General features: G+C 43.7%; 1 protein-coding gene across 1 annotated transcript; it reads left to right on the top strand.

The window, feature by feature from the left end:
- Positions 1 to 9661: 9661 nt before the first annotated feature.
- MRPL19 (mitochondrial ribosomal protein L19) lies at positions 9662 to 14625 on the top strand. The gene is made up of 6 exons (XM_082302761.1): positions 9662 to 9749; positions 9965 to 10076; positions 11783 to 11901; positions 12447 to 12581; positions 13356 to 13537; positions 14282 to 14625. Exons 1-6 carry the CDS (start codon positions 9692 to 9694, stop codon positions 14495 to 14497), a joined length of 822 nt encoding a protein of 273 aa, XP_082158887.1. The 5' UTR covers positions 9662 to 9691; the 3' UTR covers positions 14498 to 14625.
- The last annotated feature ends 259 nt before the right edge of the window (positions 14626 to 14884 follow it).

Genomic DNA, 14884 nt, shown 5'->3' with positions numbered 1-14884 from the left:
TTCAAATCTTTCCCCTAAGAGTGTCTTATGGAAACAGATGGGGTTACTCATGGAAGTAAGCACTGTTTGCTTTCATCAATTTGAAGGCAGACTTCACATAATGCAGTTTTGCAATACAACACCAAGTATCTCACAAGTAAAATCCTCCTCTCTCTCCATATTCAATGCTAAACAACAGCTGTGCAGAATATTCAAACTGAAAAGCCTTTGAAGTTTTCACATTTTGCGTCACTCAATCACTTCAATTTACAAAACGAACATAAAACCTGGAGGACTTTGCTCCTTACTGGGACAGGTTTGGAGTGGGGGTAGTGCTCCAACCAAATTCTGTGTAGAGCAAAAGCCCCAAGTGATGCACTTATCCCACTGAAACATTGGAAAACACTGAACAAAGCATTGCAAAATCCTCCAATACACAAAAATGCCAAAAATAAAATATTTGGAGACTACAAAGTGATTCACAACAAAGCTGAAAACTTTCTCCTCATGTTGCACCAAGTAATTGATGTTGAAACCTCTCTCAGTTGGCATTCTCTTTATTATAATGATTCCATGTTCCATGTTAGAGGATACTGTGCAGTCTGGTGATTTTTCTGGGATTGGCATATCCACTTGGGTTTAGTTGGTGCCTTGTGCACAGGATGTTCTTGGGTTAATCACTGCACTAGAATGACAGGAAATTTGGAGCCAGCTTGATCTTTGTACTACACTGCAAGTCACATAAGGGTTTAAACAGACAAGGATTTCAAGGATCAGAGTTCCTCAGCTTTGAATTGGATCCTTCCTTTTCCCTGTGTTTCATCTGTCCTGCCTGCTTGGATTTGCTCCCTGAGATTTGTTGCTATGTTGGCATGTAGCACCAGCTGGGACCCTGAAGTTCACTGAGACGTGCAGGACCTGCACTGTCTTCTGATATCTGTAACGTGAAATTATTCTCCACTTGATCTGGCACAAAAGTAATCTTCTAACAGTTTTTCTGGGTAGATTTTTCCATTAATTGCATGATGGTATGTACTGGCTTTACTATATTCCACCACTATCTTTCCATCAGTATATTCAATAGCTCTCTGGAAGTGCTTCTTAGGTGACAGGCTGAATTTGACACCTGAAGATATCTATCTGACCTGGCTGGTCTTGGCTTTGAAGAGCAGAGACATCCCAGCTGGTTCAATGTGAGCAACAGTATGTTTTTCCTATTATCTCACCTATGATAATCAAAGGAGAATTGTCTCAATCCTGCTGTTATGTAGGCATGAGTCACTTCAGGTTACAGACTCCTTTAATCTGGATCTCCACTATGTTCTTCCCTTTTGTTTTTCCTGTTTTACTACCAACTCACAGATAATTTACACTGTCCTTAATTTCCACAGCAGCCAATTCTTTTTCAGATTAACTTGTCTAGAAGTTCTTTGTCTGTCCTGTGGGAGTAACATACCATGATGCTATTTGAGAAAAAATGGGAATCATATAAACATTCATTGTTAAAATGCTTCCACAGGCATTTATCCCAAACCTCTGTACTCCACTTTGAGGGCATGCAAAGGCAGTAGCATGAAGGACAAAAAGAGTCCTTCAGCACTCTCCCAGGTTCTTCTGTCCCTCATGGGCACATATCCTCTACACACAATCACAGCCCATCCTTACGGAAACTACTGTTATAACTTACACTGGAAAAGCCATTTTTGTTGCCAGAGACCTTTCCCACAAAAAGGATTGTTTCCAAGCATTGTCATAAGGCCTTTTCATAAAATCCACCTTTATATTAATAGGCTGAACCACGTAAGGGTCTGGGCACAGGCACTGCCACTCACGTTTTGGACTAGTCCTTGATTCACTTTTGACCCAGGCCACCTGATATCCAGAACATTTCTGAGCATGGCTTGGGAGTTGGCAGGAACTTTGGCCATTCCCAATAGGCAGGAAGGAATCCTGCTTTGGAGTTTGATGGCATGAACACAACCAAGATGATGTGTTCTAAGAGACCCAACAGTGTTTCAGAAGTTGGTAAGAGCCTTGGTGAAGACACAGTGGCATGGGCTGAGAACTGAAAAAATAACACCAGACCCAAGGGAGACTGTCTGTCAGTGCTACAGCATCTTCTCCATCCTGCTACCTTGGCAAACCTGATTAGAGCTGCCCAGGAATGACAGTGCATCCTGCAGGCTCCAGACTCCAGCACAGCTACAGCCCAGGTTGCTACGTTTGTGCTCCCACCTATTTACAGTGATCAGTAGGACAGACCTTTCCTTCAGGAGCATTCAGCATAGACTGTGCCTAAGTTCGATCTGGAGAAGTCAATGAAAAAACCTTATTGGCTTCCCTGGTTCCAACATAACTCAGACAGATCAGCTTTCACCTTGGACTTACCATTGCCTTGGAGCAAGGTATGTATGTAATTTGCTGTCTGTACAAAACCAAGGGAAATACCCTTGGTTTTGTACAGGCAGCAAATTACACAAAAAACCTCTGGCTCACAGATCACAAACTGGTAAAAAATCAACGGGAATCAGAGGAAATGCTTTTCTGCTGAATGGGGAAAATTAATCCTAAGCGTAATTTCACTGGCATCAGTGCAAATTCAACAATGAAATACATCTACCATTTGCAAGAAGAACAGGTTTGTCTCCTTTCACATGTGCTTAAACATACATTTTCCTTTCCTCTTTTAAATCTTTTCCATTTGAGAGGGCTGTTTCAAGAGTAACCTCATGCTTTCACATGCATTTTAGTACTCAGCCCAATAATATCACCAGGTATTTGTTTCACAGCAGTCCCAAGAGACTATCTAGTGACCAAGTCCAGGTGTGCTGGACAGTGCACACAGCACTGGACTATGTCATCTAAAACAGCCAAGGAACTTACAATGGCATTGAAGTCCAAGCCACCCAAACCTTTGCACTCTGTAGCCACAACACTGTCATTAGGGAGCTCCAGTTAACTTGCTTCTAGGGCAAGAGATGCTTCCCACTGCAGAAAGCTCATACTGAAATTTGACTGCAGTCATTGTCTCTGGGCACCTGGTTCACACAGCACTGATCCCTGCTGTGGTAACGCTACTCACCAGACCAGCTACATAGGATGCAGAGGGAGAAAGGAAACTTAACAGGTTTTTACAGCTTTTTTACAAGAGATTTGCAAAGGTCAGAGTTCACCAGGCTGGGCAGTGCCTGGACAGACAGCAGTGTTATGTGCAGAGCTGTGTGTGTGCAGGCATATCTTAGTGGTTGCGTGCATCCAGGGACTACACAAGACTAGTATAAAAAGTCTTTTCTAACACAAACAACTTGCCTCAGAAACACCTCAGTGAGGTAAAAAGAGACTAGAGCCCACTTAGATTCCAACACCTTTTAAATTTTTGCTGGACTATCCCTTTGTGCCACACCTTTGTGCTGGCTTTGACAAGCCAGCATCATCCTCTCAGCCTTTCCCTGCCCAACACTCTGGTGCTGTGCTCTGCTCTGTCCTGCACTTATCCTCTGGGTGCTGTTTCATGCACAGCCCTTCCCTGGTTGTCCTCAATCTCAGATGTCCAAGGAGAATCTCTTATATTTATTACTACACTGCTGGTAATTTCTTGCTGCACTTGCTAACTCCATCTTGGACGTGCAAAACTAATCAAATCCCCTTCTCCTTTCCCACAGTAGCAGGTAAAATAATTTTTTTTCAGTTCACCAAATCTATCCCAACACAGCACACCAGCTCATCTCCCACTAATGCTCCCTCTGTAAAATGTACCTTCTGATATCTGACGAAAAGCAGTTTTGACCATTAAAAGAAGTCTGATTTAAGGCAGTTTGGTTCCCACCCAAAGAAGATGGCCACAAATGATGCTGTGAATAACTTGGAGAGCTGAGGCCTTCTTCAGCTGGTTGAGGAAGCCAGTGTCAAGAGCTGCTGCTGCTTCTGGGGTAGAAGAGGTAGAGACACAAAGCTGTTAAAGCCCAGTTCTCAGGTGAAAGCCCTGCTGTGAGTCCAGAGGGAAGCAAAGTGAGACATAAAACAATGCAGCAGTTTCTCTCTCCCACCTATCTTCACACAATAGTACTGCACACAGCTGAACCAGTGCAGTGGAAAATAATGTTACGATTTCTAAAGGGGTTTTGCAAAACAAAGGATATTGGATCACATTTTCTCTTCAGGTTAGTCACTAGTCACACAATAATGAAGAGCAGAAGTTGATTGGCTTTGTTAAAAATAATGAGAAGCCACGGCTTTGAGTAATTTGATCATAAATTTTTTACTTGCTTTTCCTCCTGCATATGGAGATTGAGATAGTAGATATAATTTACTATGACAAACACCAGCATTAACACATTAATTAAGAAAAACAAATGGTCCCCCTTTGAAATCTCCTGCCCACCTAGAGAGAGTAATGGGGTTATAAATGGAGAAAGAACAAATATTGACTCTATGAAATGTAAAGGTACCTGGGAGTTCACCCATCAGTCTTTAGATTACACTTGCCTTTCAAGATGAATGGGATTTCTTTTATAATCCATTTCAATTGGGGTTTTTTTAGCATCTCAGGAAAAAGGAGGGGGACATCAGTGGTCTCTTTAGGTTCTCGAGGTGTTCCAGACTGTTTCTGAAGGACAGTACCTCCAATTTCTGGAATGGGGTAGATGCTCCCAATCCAAGACGTCTTTCAGTTTGAGATAAGTACTGAAGGAGCTGCCTGGACTAATCAATGAGTGGTGCTTCTGGTGCAGCTTTCTGTAGGATGCATCCAGAACTCAGCCTCCATCACCCAGACTATAGAAGCTCAGAGGCACAGACAAACCTTGGCATCTGGACACACACAGGACTCAAGAAGACCCAAGAATTTACTTCCTAAGGGAAAGACCTCTGGCATCACATACTGAACTTAATCTTACCTTGTCACACACTCTTCATAACTCTCTAAACTTGTAACATCTCACTCTAAAGCAATGATATACTTGTCCTCAACACAGATTATTGGGTTATTGGATTCATTTCAAAATTGGCTTCCATATTAAATACAGTTCCTCTTTAAAATGTATTACTAAATCAGAAAATTAGGAGACTCAACTGTTTCATAAATGCTGAGATCAGCCAGTCTTGCTGTCCCTTCTATAACCTGTAAGGGTGCCACAAGTCCCAGAGGGAGCTCAGTTCTGAGTGGGGACATAATCAAGAGGAGCAGGGACATAATCAAGAGCAAAAGACCCAAGAAAAACTACAAAGACAGTAACAGCTCAAATTCTCAATTATCTGAAAACCTCACAGATTCCAAGAGGAATTTAAAGACACTTCTGACTCTGAACACAGAGCCAGTATCTACTGAGGGGCTGGCAAAGCTGCCAACAGACCAGTTCACATTTCATACATCCCCTGCACCCAGATAGAAATCATTGGCACACAGTTTTTTTCTTCTCCCATACAGGTTATACAATAACAATTTACCCTCCAGGGCTGGAATTCAACAAAGGGAAAAGGAAATGGAAGAACATAGGTTCCATGATGTGCCATGGCATAGGTCCTGTGGAAGCCTCAGGCTCAGAGGAGCAGATGTGTGCACTTTCCCAGCACTGTACACAGAGGGGAAAACATTCATTGGCCTGGCAGGGTTAACTGTGTGTGGCTCCAGCAGGATGTGGCTCCGAAACAACCAAGGAGGCCCGAGGCTGTTTTGACAGAAGAAGCAGAAGATTTTCCAGTCCATCGCTTTCCTGAGCTCAGTGCTGGGGCACTGTGTCTGAGGAACAGCTCTCCCTCTCCTCTTTGCTTGCTCTACAGTAAGGTAAAAAATGTAATTGTGGATGCTTGATGGCCACCTTAATGAGCAGCCACTCTATCCAGAGGGTCTGGCATCTGAGGTAATTTTAAGCAACATTTTGGGATTTCTCTGATTATTTTCAGCTAGGTTAACTCACCTTCAGTTAACCAACAACTCATGTCTCATTAAAGGGAAGCTTCCAGAAAGACTAGAACTGCCATCAGATTGTTTAAGGTTCTAATAAAATCCAGTATACTCAAACCTTTCCAGAGTAGTTTATAGAGCTGCTTTGGTACCTGGGATAAACAGGACACAGAGGGATCCAGGCTTAGCTTTGTGTCTGTGCTGACACAGGTTTGCAAGAGAGCCTGAAGGATTCAGATACCTCTGGACACTCTGAAAGGAGCTCTGTCTGCTCCACCAGCCACCAATAAGGCTACAGCAGCTATGAAGGGCTTGACAGGTGTTCTGAAAAGGGCACAATTTAGCTAGAAGATGAGGTGGAGAGGCCCTCCATGAGCCAGTCCCACTTCTTCTGTAACCTGGGGACATCCAGCTGCCTCTTCTCAACCCTGAATGGACAACAAACCACATCTCCAGAGCAGCTCAGCCCCTTGTAGACATCTCTTTCTGTCTAGAGACAGAGTAGTAATAACAGCAGGTGTTACCATTTTTGCTGTGTTTCCTATAAAAAGACATCCTAGTTCCCTTGGGCAACATGAAAATTCACTCCCTTCTTCACACCCTCTGACAGGCCACAGGCAGCTGTGTTGGGGCTGCTGCAATGTGGCTTCAGGTGTTCAGAAGAAATCTCTGGGATTTCAGACTGCAATGCAGACTGTTTTGGAAGGTGATACTGGCAGCCCTGATCCTGGTGATGCTGGAACTGAAGCACGGCATTCCTGGAGACATAAGCAGGTTAAATCCAGACAGGTAAGCAAGTTAGCTCAGGTTGGTACAATCTGTTGGGCATCTCCACACCAGAAATGTGCACTTCTTCCTTACCTTCCAAATGTAGCATATGGTCTGAGAAGGTCTGTTCTTCAGGCTTTGCTACAACAAAGTTGAGTAAAAGCACAGAAATCAAAAATGAATGGCTCAGAGTGACAAAGAAAGGGTGGAGCAAAACAAGGTCTCCTTCATCCTTAAACATCAGCCTTTTTTCCTCTAATGAGCAGGACCATCATTCAGTGAAATCTTTAGCAAGGAAGTACAAAGAGGGATCAGTTGTACTGCTGACCTGGGAGAGAATCTGTTGACTTTATTGATACGACTGCAAGGACACATCAAGGGAGGAAGACACTGAAAAGCTGATGTCAATAGAGATTTGGGTTTCAAATAGGCTGGAGGTGACAGTATGTCCAGCTGGATAACTGAGGGTGTTTGGGGTGACTGTGAGCGCTGCTGAACTGCCGTGTTCAGTTTTGAAACAAATACCTCAAGAAGGTTATTGAAATATGGGAGGAGACTTCAAAGACACTAACATGAAGGATTACATTTAATGGAAGATCTTGGCCACATCCTACTTACATAGATGAGAGGGAATCAGGCTAAGCACTATTTTCTACCCATCCTGCTTTTCTTCCCAAAGAAACTCAGATTTGAGTAGTAAGGAACCATAAGTGAACTTGCCCAGGATTGGACAGGAGGGACTAGAAATATGTTCAACTCAATCAGAATTAATTCAGAGAAGTACCAAAGTCTGTTTAATCACAGAATAAGCTGAGTTGGAAGGGGCCTTCAAGGATCATCAAGTCTACCATGTGCCTGAGAGCATCATCCAAATGCTTGAATTCTAAACTCTTTAATTCTGTCAAGCTTGGTGCTGTGACCACTTTCTGTGCTCAACCATGCTCTGGGTGAAGAACCTTTTTCTAATATCCAACCTAAACCTCCCCTGACACAATTTCAGGCCATTCCCTTGGGTCCTGTCACTGGTCACCACAAAGCAGAGATCATTCTCTGCCCCTCCTCTTCCCCTCACCAGGAATTTGTAACTGCAATGAGGTCCCCTCAGTCTCCTCTTCTCCAGGCTGAACAGACCAAGCATCCTCAGCCACTCCTCATATGGTTGCCCCTCAAGGCCCTTCACTATCTTTGTTGCCCTTCTTTGTTATACCACCTGAGAACAGTGATGCCTTTCATTTACAAACCTCACCCTACTCCAGTGATTGTAAAGTGATCCAGACTTTCATGTTATATAGGCAAGAAAAGCAGGGAGGCAGCTCTTTTCCTACACTGATGTGACAGAATGAAGAAACTCAAGGTGAGTGTCTCGCACCTTTATTTCAAACTCAAGAAAAGTGTTCCTGAAAAAAAGAGACCAAACAATACACGATCCTGTGTCTTGATGCTAGGGTGCCTCAACAACCCGCGCACAAATTAGACACAGGGGCAAGGTTATCACACCTCAAGAGAAGTGAGGTTCACTTGGGAGGCCCTTAGCTCAGGGCAATTCCAGCCTGCCAAGATGGTTTTGTTAGCCTGAAATCCTCAGTGGTCTGTCAAGGAGTTAGAAACAGCTCCCTGACACTGAAATATCCAATTCTCTTCTTTAAAGACAGTTGTGAGCTACAAATCTGCAGTTTTCTAAGTCATAGCCCACACATCTCCTTACAGCTGTTTTGTTATCTCCTCGATCACCATTAAGTTATTGGAATTACCCCTACGTGATAATTCCTCACCCCTCGAGATACATTTTTTTACCTTTTTAATAGTGCTTACGTAAGGGATAAGAACAGTAAAAAAAGAATAAACTTGAGAAGGAGTGGCGTACTCGGTGCTGGTGGAGATTCTTTTGTATTTTAAGGGTCAGAGTGCCCTCTTCTGTTCCATCCATGTCCTGATTATTAACTCACTGTTAAATCAGCAGATTGTAAAGAAAAACTGTGCCTTGTCTTCTGCGCACCTTATTGTCTTCTAAAGCACAGTTAAGAAACCAAGAACCAGACCACAAAGTCGGAAATTACTCTTGTTAACGCGGGGGGTTGGGCAGTAAGCTGCAACCAATAAAAGGGGTTGGGGGAACATCGCAGGCAACATGATGGATCTAATTAGTTCATGAGGTCTGGGATATTTTGAAGTGAATTTCTGCAAAGTTTAAACAGTGGGGTGCTATTTATAGACCTGCGTTTAAAATTCGCCTTTCTCCTGCCTCTCTGGCAGTTAATTGAATCCAGACTGATGGCCACAAAAACCTGACTGACGCAAACATATTGAATGTACCTCAATAGTACTTTTGCATATAATAATTTCTAAACTAATCTTGGTGAAAAGCACTGGGAGTGCAGGATATCTGAATTACGGACAGAGATAACAATGGCCTCGAAAAAAAATTTTAGTTGAGTGTTTTTATCGTGAAGACACACAGAAGTGTGTATCTGGAAAACGTATCACCATTTTCATGCAGCAAAGCCAGAGTTTATTAACTGTGGTGGATCCCTGTGCTGTCCAAGGAGCTGCTACGAGTGTGCCTGGCCCGTGCTCCCACCGCCGCCGATGGTCCCAGGGGATGCACTGGGAGCTCCAGCTCCGCATCCCAGTGACAGCACCTGCCCCTCTCCCCTGCTTTAGGGCCTCGGTCCTTCTGCCACACCCGAAATCTCCCTGAGGGATGGAGGTGAAAGTGGCCGCTTTGTTTCCTTTCATCCCTAAATCACAGAACGGTTTGGCTTGGGAGCGGAGGCTCTTTAAGGTCCCTTCCAGCCCCAGCCGTGGGACACCTCCCACTAGACCAGCCTCATTCAACCTGGCCTTGAACATTGGGAAGTCCACAGCTCCTCCGGGCAGCCTGTCCTAGTGCCTCACCACCCTCAAAACGAGGAATTTCTTCCCAATATCCAACCTAAACCTCTTCCCGTTTAGCACCGCCCCGTGAGGCGGTACCGCCGCCGCGCTCCGTCCCGACGCGCTTTGTCCCGACGCGCTCGCCGTAGCGGCAGCGCCGCGGCCGCCATGGCGGCTGCCTGTGGGAGGCTGGCGCCGAGGGGCGCCGCCATCGCCCTGCCCGGCCGTGAGCATCGCCTGGGCCCTCGCCCTCACCCCCTCCCCGGGCACCCCCGAGCCTCCCCCCTGCCCGGCGCCCTCCTCCTGCCCTCCCTGGCCCACAGAGCGGAGGGGAGGAGGGCTGGCCTGGCGGCGGGCGGGTTGTGGTGCCGTGTCCTGCTTTGGTGTGGGCGGTTCAGCTTGAAATCACGGGTGCTTTAAACGTTGTTTTGAATTTTACAGGGTGTTTTTCTTTATCGGGGTACCGAGTGAGCAGCGACGGAAAGCCACCGAAATTCCAGCCGCCTCCGAAGCCCGTCATTATTGACAGGAAGACGCAGAAGGAGGAGAGGAGGTGAGGGTGTCCCAGTGCTCACCTGAGCTTGTAGAGCCTGGGCTTGTGTCCAGCGCTGCGCTCAGGCTGGCCACTGTGTGAGCACTTACTGAAAGAGTCAAGGCATTATTACACGAAAAGAAAAACTCAACACGGTTTGTAAAATTCTGGCAAGGATCATTTGTGTTGAAATATGTTCAAAACACCTTAAAATACTGTTCCTGGTGTTCCTGAAAGCAGTGAAATGTGAAAAAAAATGTAGAGCAGAAAATACTTCTGCAAATCTGGGGTTAATGTGGGAGACTCAGTCTGTTAAGGGCATCTCTTCAGTTAAAGGTATCGCTTTAGTGTGCCAGGGGTGACAGGGACACGGGTCCTGTGTCTGCCTTTGCCTTGGACCTCGAGACCAGCTGTGAGCGTGTACATCCCTGGTTGTGACATGGACCTGCTGTCTCTGGTAGCCTTCATGAGACATCTCATTCTGGGTATTTTTGATGTCACCTCAATCCATTGCATAGAATCACAGAATGGTTTGGGTTGGAAGGGACCTAAAGATCATCTGGTTCCAACCCCTCTGCCATGGGCAGGGCCACGTCCCACTAGATCGGGTTGCTCCAAGTCCCATCCAGCCTGTTCATCAACACTGCCAGGGCTGGGGCATCCACAACCTCCCTGGGTTTTAAACCCAATTTGCACTGCTTTAAATGACCCAGTGGTTCAAACTGCAGTGCTGTATCTGGAAGGAGAGTGGTGGTACTGTATTGTTCATCTGCCCCCTCCAAAAAACCTCACTTTGAACATCATGAGTAGGTTTGGTGTTGTTTATTGCCTGCGTGGTGCCTGTGGGCAGCAGCACCAACCAGAACTTCTGTGGTGCCCCCACAGCCCCCATAAGGTTGGTAAGGCAGTTTTGCATTTGTTCTCCACTGTGTTGGGCACTTCTCTCCTGGTCAGATCCAGGACTTTTAAGATGCATCTGTACAAGTGAATTAAATGAGTCCAGCTTCATCCATCAGCTCTGAGGCCAAAGTGGTCTCTCCATCCAAACCAGAGTGCGCATATTCAATTATCTGTTGGAAATGGTTCTCAGCTCAAGCCAGTCCATGTCAGGAAGTGTGCCTTCAACTCAGCAGTCAGATAACTGAGGCCCAGGCCATGGGGAAATTCCTTGGCATGGTTTAATTTTTTGTAGCAGAAAATAGTTTTACCAGTCCCTTTAAGCTTTTGTAACACAAAAGGAGATTTATGTGGTGTCTCCTGTAGAATCAGTTTGTAAAAAATGTAATAGATTCTTCCATATCTGTTATTATAAAGTCAACAAATAGTGTTCTGTCGTGGATTACCACTAAACCATGAGATAACCTGTTCCTAAGCTGTGACAGCACTAACTGAACGGTCCTCCTTCAGTCAGCTCCTCTGAGACCAACATGTTTGGGAATTTCCCAACTGGTTTGGGAAAAAATCTGTTTAAAAGAACAGCAACAAAACAAACAAACAAACATCCACAAAAAGACCCCCAAACCAACATCAAAACCCCACAAAAATTCTTTTTGGATAAAAAAAAAAAAAAATTGGTGACTTCATGGACTGCAGTTAATATCTCTGAAAAGGCAGCTGGTGGTGGTTAACCAGCTGGTAATTTTTAGGCCAAATACTTGGAATTCTCTAGTATTTTTTATGCAAATGCTTTTGTTTCATACTTTTAATAAGTGTGGCTTTTCTTACAGATTCCTGAGCCCTGAATTTATACCTCCCAGAGGGAGAACAGATCCTCTTAAATACTATATAGAAAGAAAGGATATGATACAGAGAAGAAAAGTCTTCAACATCCCAGAATTCTATGTTGGTCAGTAACAGCACTAAAACTGTCATAATTCTGTCAGTATTTTACATTGTGTGGGGTGGTAGATAGTGTGGTCATATGTAGAATAGCATAAAACATAAAGTTTCAGGTGTGTTAGATCAACTAGAATGTGTTTTTATAGATAGTATGTCGTATTTTAATCTCATATACATCCAGATTCATTAAAAAAATAATCCTAATGTGTTCCTTATGTGGGTTTTTTCAATCCTGGCACTTGAGCATATGGTTTACCAGTAAAGCTAAAGAAAAAAAAACCAAAAAACATTAAATTAATTATATTCAATTTGGATAGGGAAGAGCAAAAAAAAAAGGTGAAGAAGGTTTGTAGTTCACCTGCAGAATCCCTTCAACCTGTATCAATTCAGGTCATGTTAGCAGTTTTTTGTTTGTAGTAGTTCTGATGGGAAACAAAAATATTTTCAAAATGCACCTGAATAGATGCACTTTGTCTTTGTCTGACTCTTCCCCACATTCTGGTACATACTAACTGGGACAGGCTGTTTATTTTAATCCTTTTTTTTTGGCAGGCAGTGTACTAGCTGTGACAACTGCAGATCCCTATGCCAGTGACAAATCCAAGCGGTTTGTTGGGATCTGCATTCACAGAGGAGGGAAGGGACTCGGCGCTACCTTTGTCCTTCGGAATGTCATAGAAGACCAAGGTGGGGTTTCAGCTGTGGTAATTATGCTACAAGTGTTCAGCAAAAAATGTGTTAAGTTGCAAAGTTTAGTCTGTGAGGAGGAACACAGCAGACTGAAGTGAAATTGTGAGTCTGCCTGTTAAGAGTACTCTGCAAGTTTTAAACTGTGTACACAGAAATGTTGATGTGCTCTGCACTTGACGGCATGGAACTGCACAGTAATTTTTTTGTCTATGTACTTGGTGATTTTTACACATTCTGTGATGGTTGTGCTTATGTCTGAGCCTGGACTGTCTGCTGCCATGTAAATACCAACCCATTTTGAGCACAGTGTATTTGCATGAACTGGGAACATAGGCGTCAACTGTTTAACAAGCAACAGATTAGAAGAGTTTTATCATAGGATCACATGCTGGATTATGACAAAATTGGGGGCAATGCAAATAGTGTAATTCTGAGGGCAAATCTGAGAGGGGTGGGTGTCCTTTCATACACACTGCATGTACACTGAAATGGATAATAACAGCCATTGTAACCAAAAGGGAGTGAGGTTTAAAACCCAACCTCATCTTCCTTAAGCCATTCAAGTCTCTTAAATCATTCTGTATCAAAGATGTGACTTAGAAAGAAATGTGCAGACACAGTGCACGAGTACCATCACAAGTGCACACAGCACTGTAGGTGCTCTAAGAACTAAAAAGCAGATTGCAATGATACAGGAACTGAAGCAGTACTGCTTGGGTGTTGGTATTTCTCATGAATTTGGTTCCTTAAACCAGGCTTTCTGTCTCTAAGGGGTTGAAATCTGCTATGAACTGTACAGTCCTCGAATCCAGGCGATCGAGGTTCTGAAGCTGGAGAAGAGGCTGGATGAGAACCTGATGTACCTGCGAGATGCCCTCCCCGAGTACAGCACTTTCGATGTCAATATGAAACCTGTGCCTCTTATGGACCACGAGGAAATTCCTGTGAACAAGGTACGAGCCACGTGGTTCAGAGGGAAAGCACTGGATTATTTACTTAACTTCCATTTATGACTGTTAGCCTGGCAGGCTGTAGCAGCTTTTGCTACATCAGTTACCAGGGTGACAAAAGTAGGTAAAATCAAGCAAGTCTTTGTGCCATTTCTGTAGTGAAAGAATGGTGAGGATGTAAACACCTACCATCCTCAGGAGTTAATTCTGAAAACATGCGAAGAGTAGCAGCCTCCACATTCCTCTGTAGAACTGTGCAGAGGGGAAAGCTTTTCTTACAGAAACATTATTGTTAATGTGGTTACTGATTCAGGAGTGGCTGGTGTCAAGAAACAAGGTAAGAAAGATCGAAGACTCAGCTAAAATCTGCATGTCAGGAAAAATCCAGAGATCAGCACACCCTGCCAGAGTGTTGTGTAGAAACTCAGTATGATAATTCCTCCCTTTCCCGCCATCATGCTACTTTTATTTTTCCTTAATAAAGAGCAAAACTGCAAAAGGTGAGTTACCTTCAGTGTATGTTTCATTTAAGGACTCTGTGATAAATCAAGACCGTGTTAACTAAAAAGTTTCTTTATAACAGTCATATAAAGTAGTAGTTCCTTAACACACTGACAGATTGCTCGCTTTTCTTACTTCCCTTCTGTTAGAGCAGCACTTGTCTCACCTTTTGCTAAGCTCACAATCAAAAATCTAATTATTTATACCTTTTGGAGTTTTTTAAAATTTTTTAATCTTTCACTTTAGTTGCAGGTACGAATGAAACCTAAACCATGGTCAAAACGGTGGGAAAGACCCAAATATAATATAAAAGGAATAAAGTTTGAGCTACCAGAACATAAAATGAAAGCAGCACAGAAGTGGAGCCAGCCATGGCTGGAATTTGACATGCTGAGAGAATATGATACTTCAAAAATAGAGGAAAAAATTTGGAAAGAACTGAGTGAAGAACTTGAAAAATAATAATGTTTTTTGCAGTCTAAAATTAGTGAGAAAATGAATATTTTTAGTTTACTGTATGGATGATCAATTGTCAAGTTTTGTATATACATGGGCAAAGCAAACAATAAAGTTAACCTTTCCAGATTTCAGCGTGAACAGATTTCTGTGGCTCAAGTGGCCACTGCCCTCCCACTGCTTACAACTCATTACAAGGAATCTTTCTTCCAGAAACAAACATGTACAGAGCTAAATTGTGATAGAACATCAATTACATTTTTGTCACAGCACAAGGCTGGTGCTAGAGACAAGCTGGGATGAGACAAAGCAGAACAAGAGAAAAGCAATGAGATCATGAGCTTGTGGGGATTGCTGATGAGCAGTTGCATTTTTGTTGGCATTCTGAGAGGA

Source organism: Coloeus monedula (genome assembly GCF_965178545.1).
Source record: "Coloeus monedula genome assembly, chromosome: 2".
Lineage (NCBI taxonomy): Eukaryota > Metazoa > Chordata > Aves > Passeriformes > Corvidae > Coloeus > Coloeus monedula.
The sequence above is the reverse complement of the archived record's forward strand: the minus strand, read 5'-3'. Positions and strand labels throughout refer to the sequence as shown.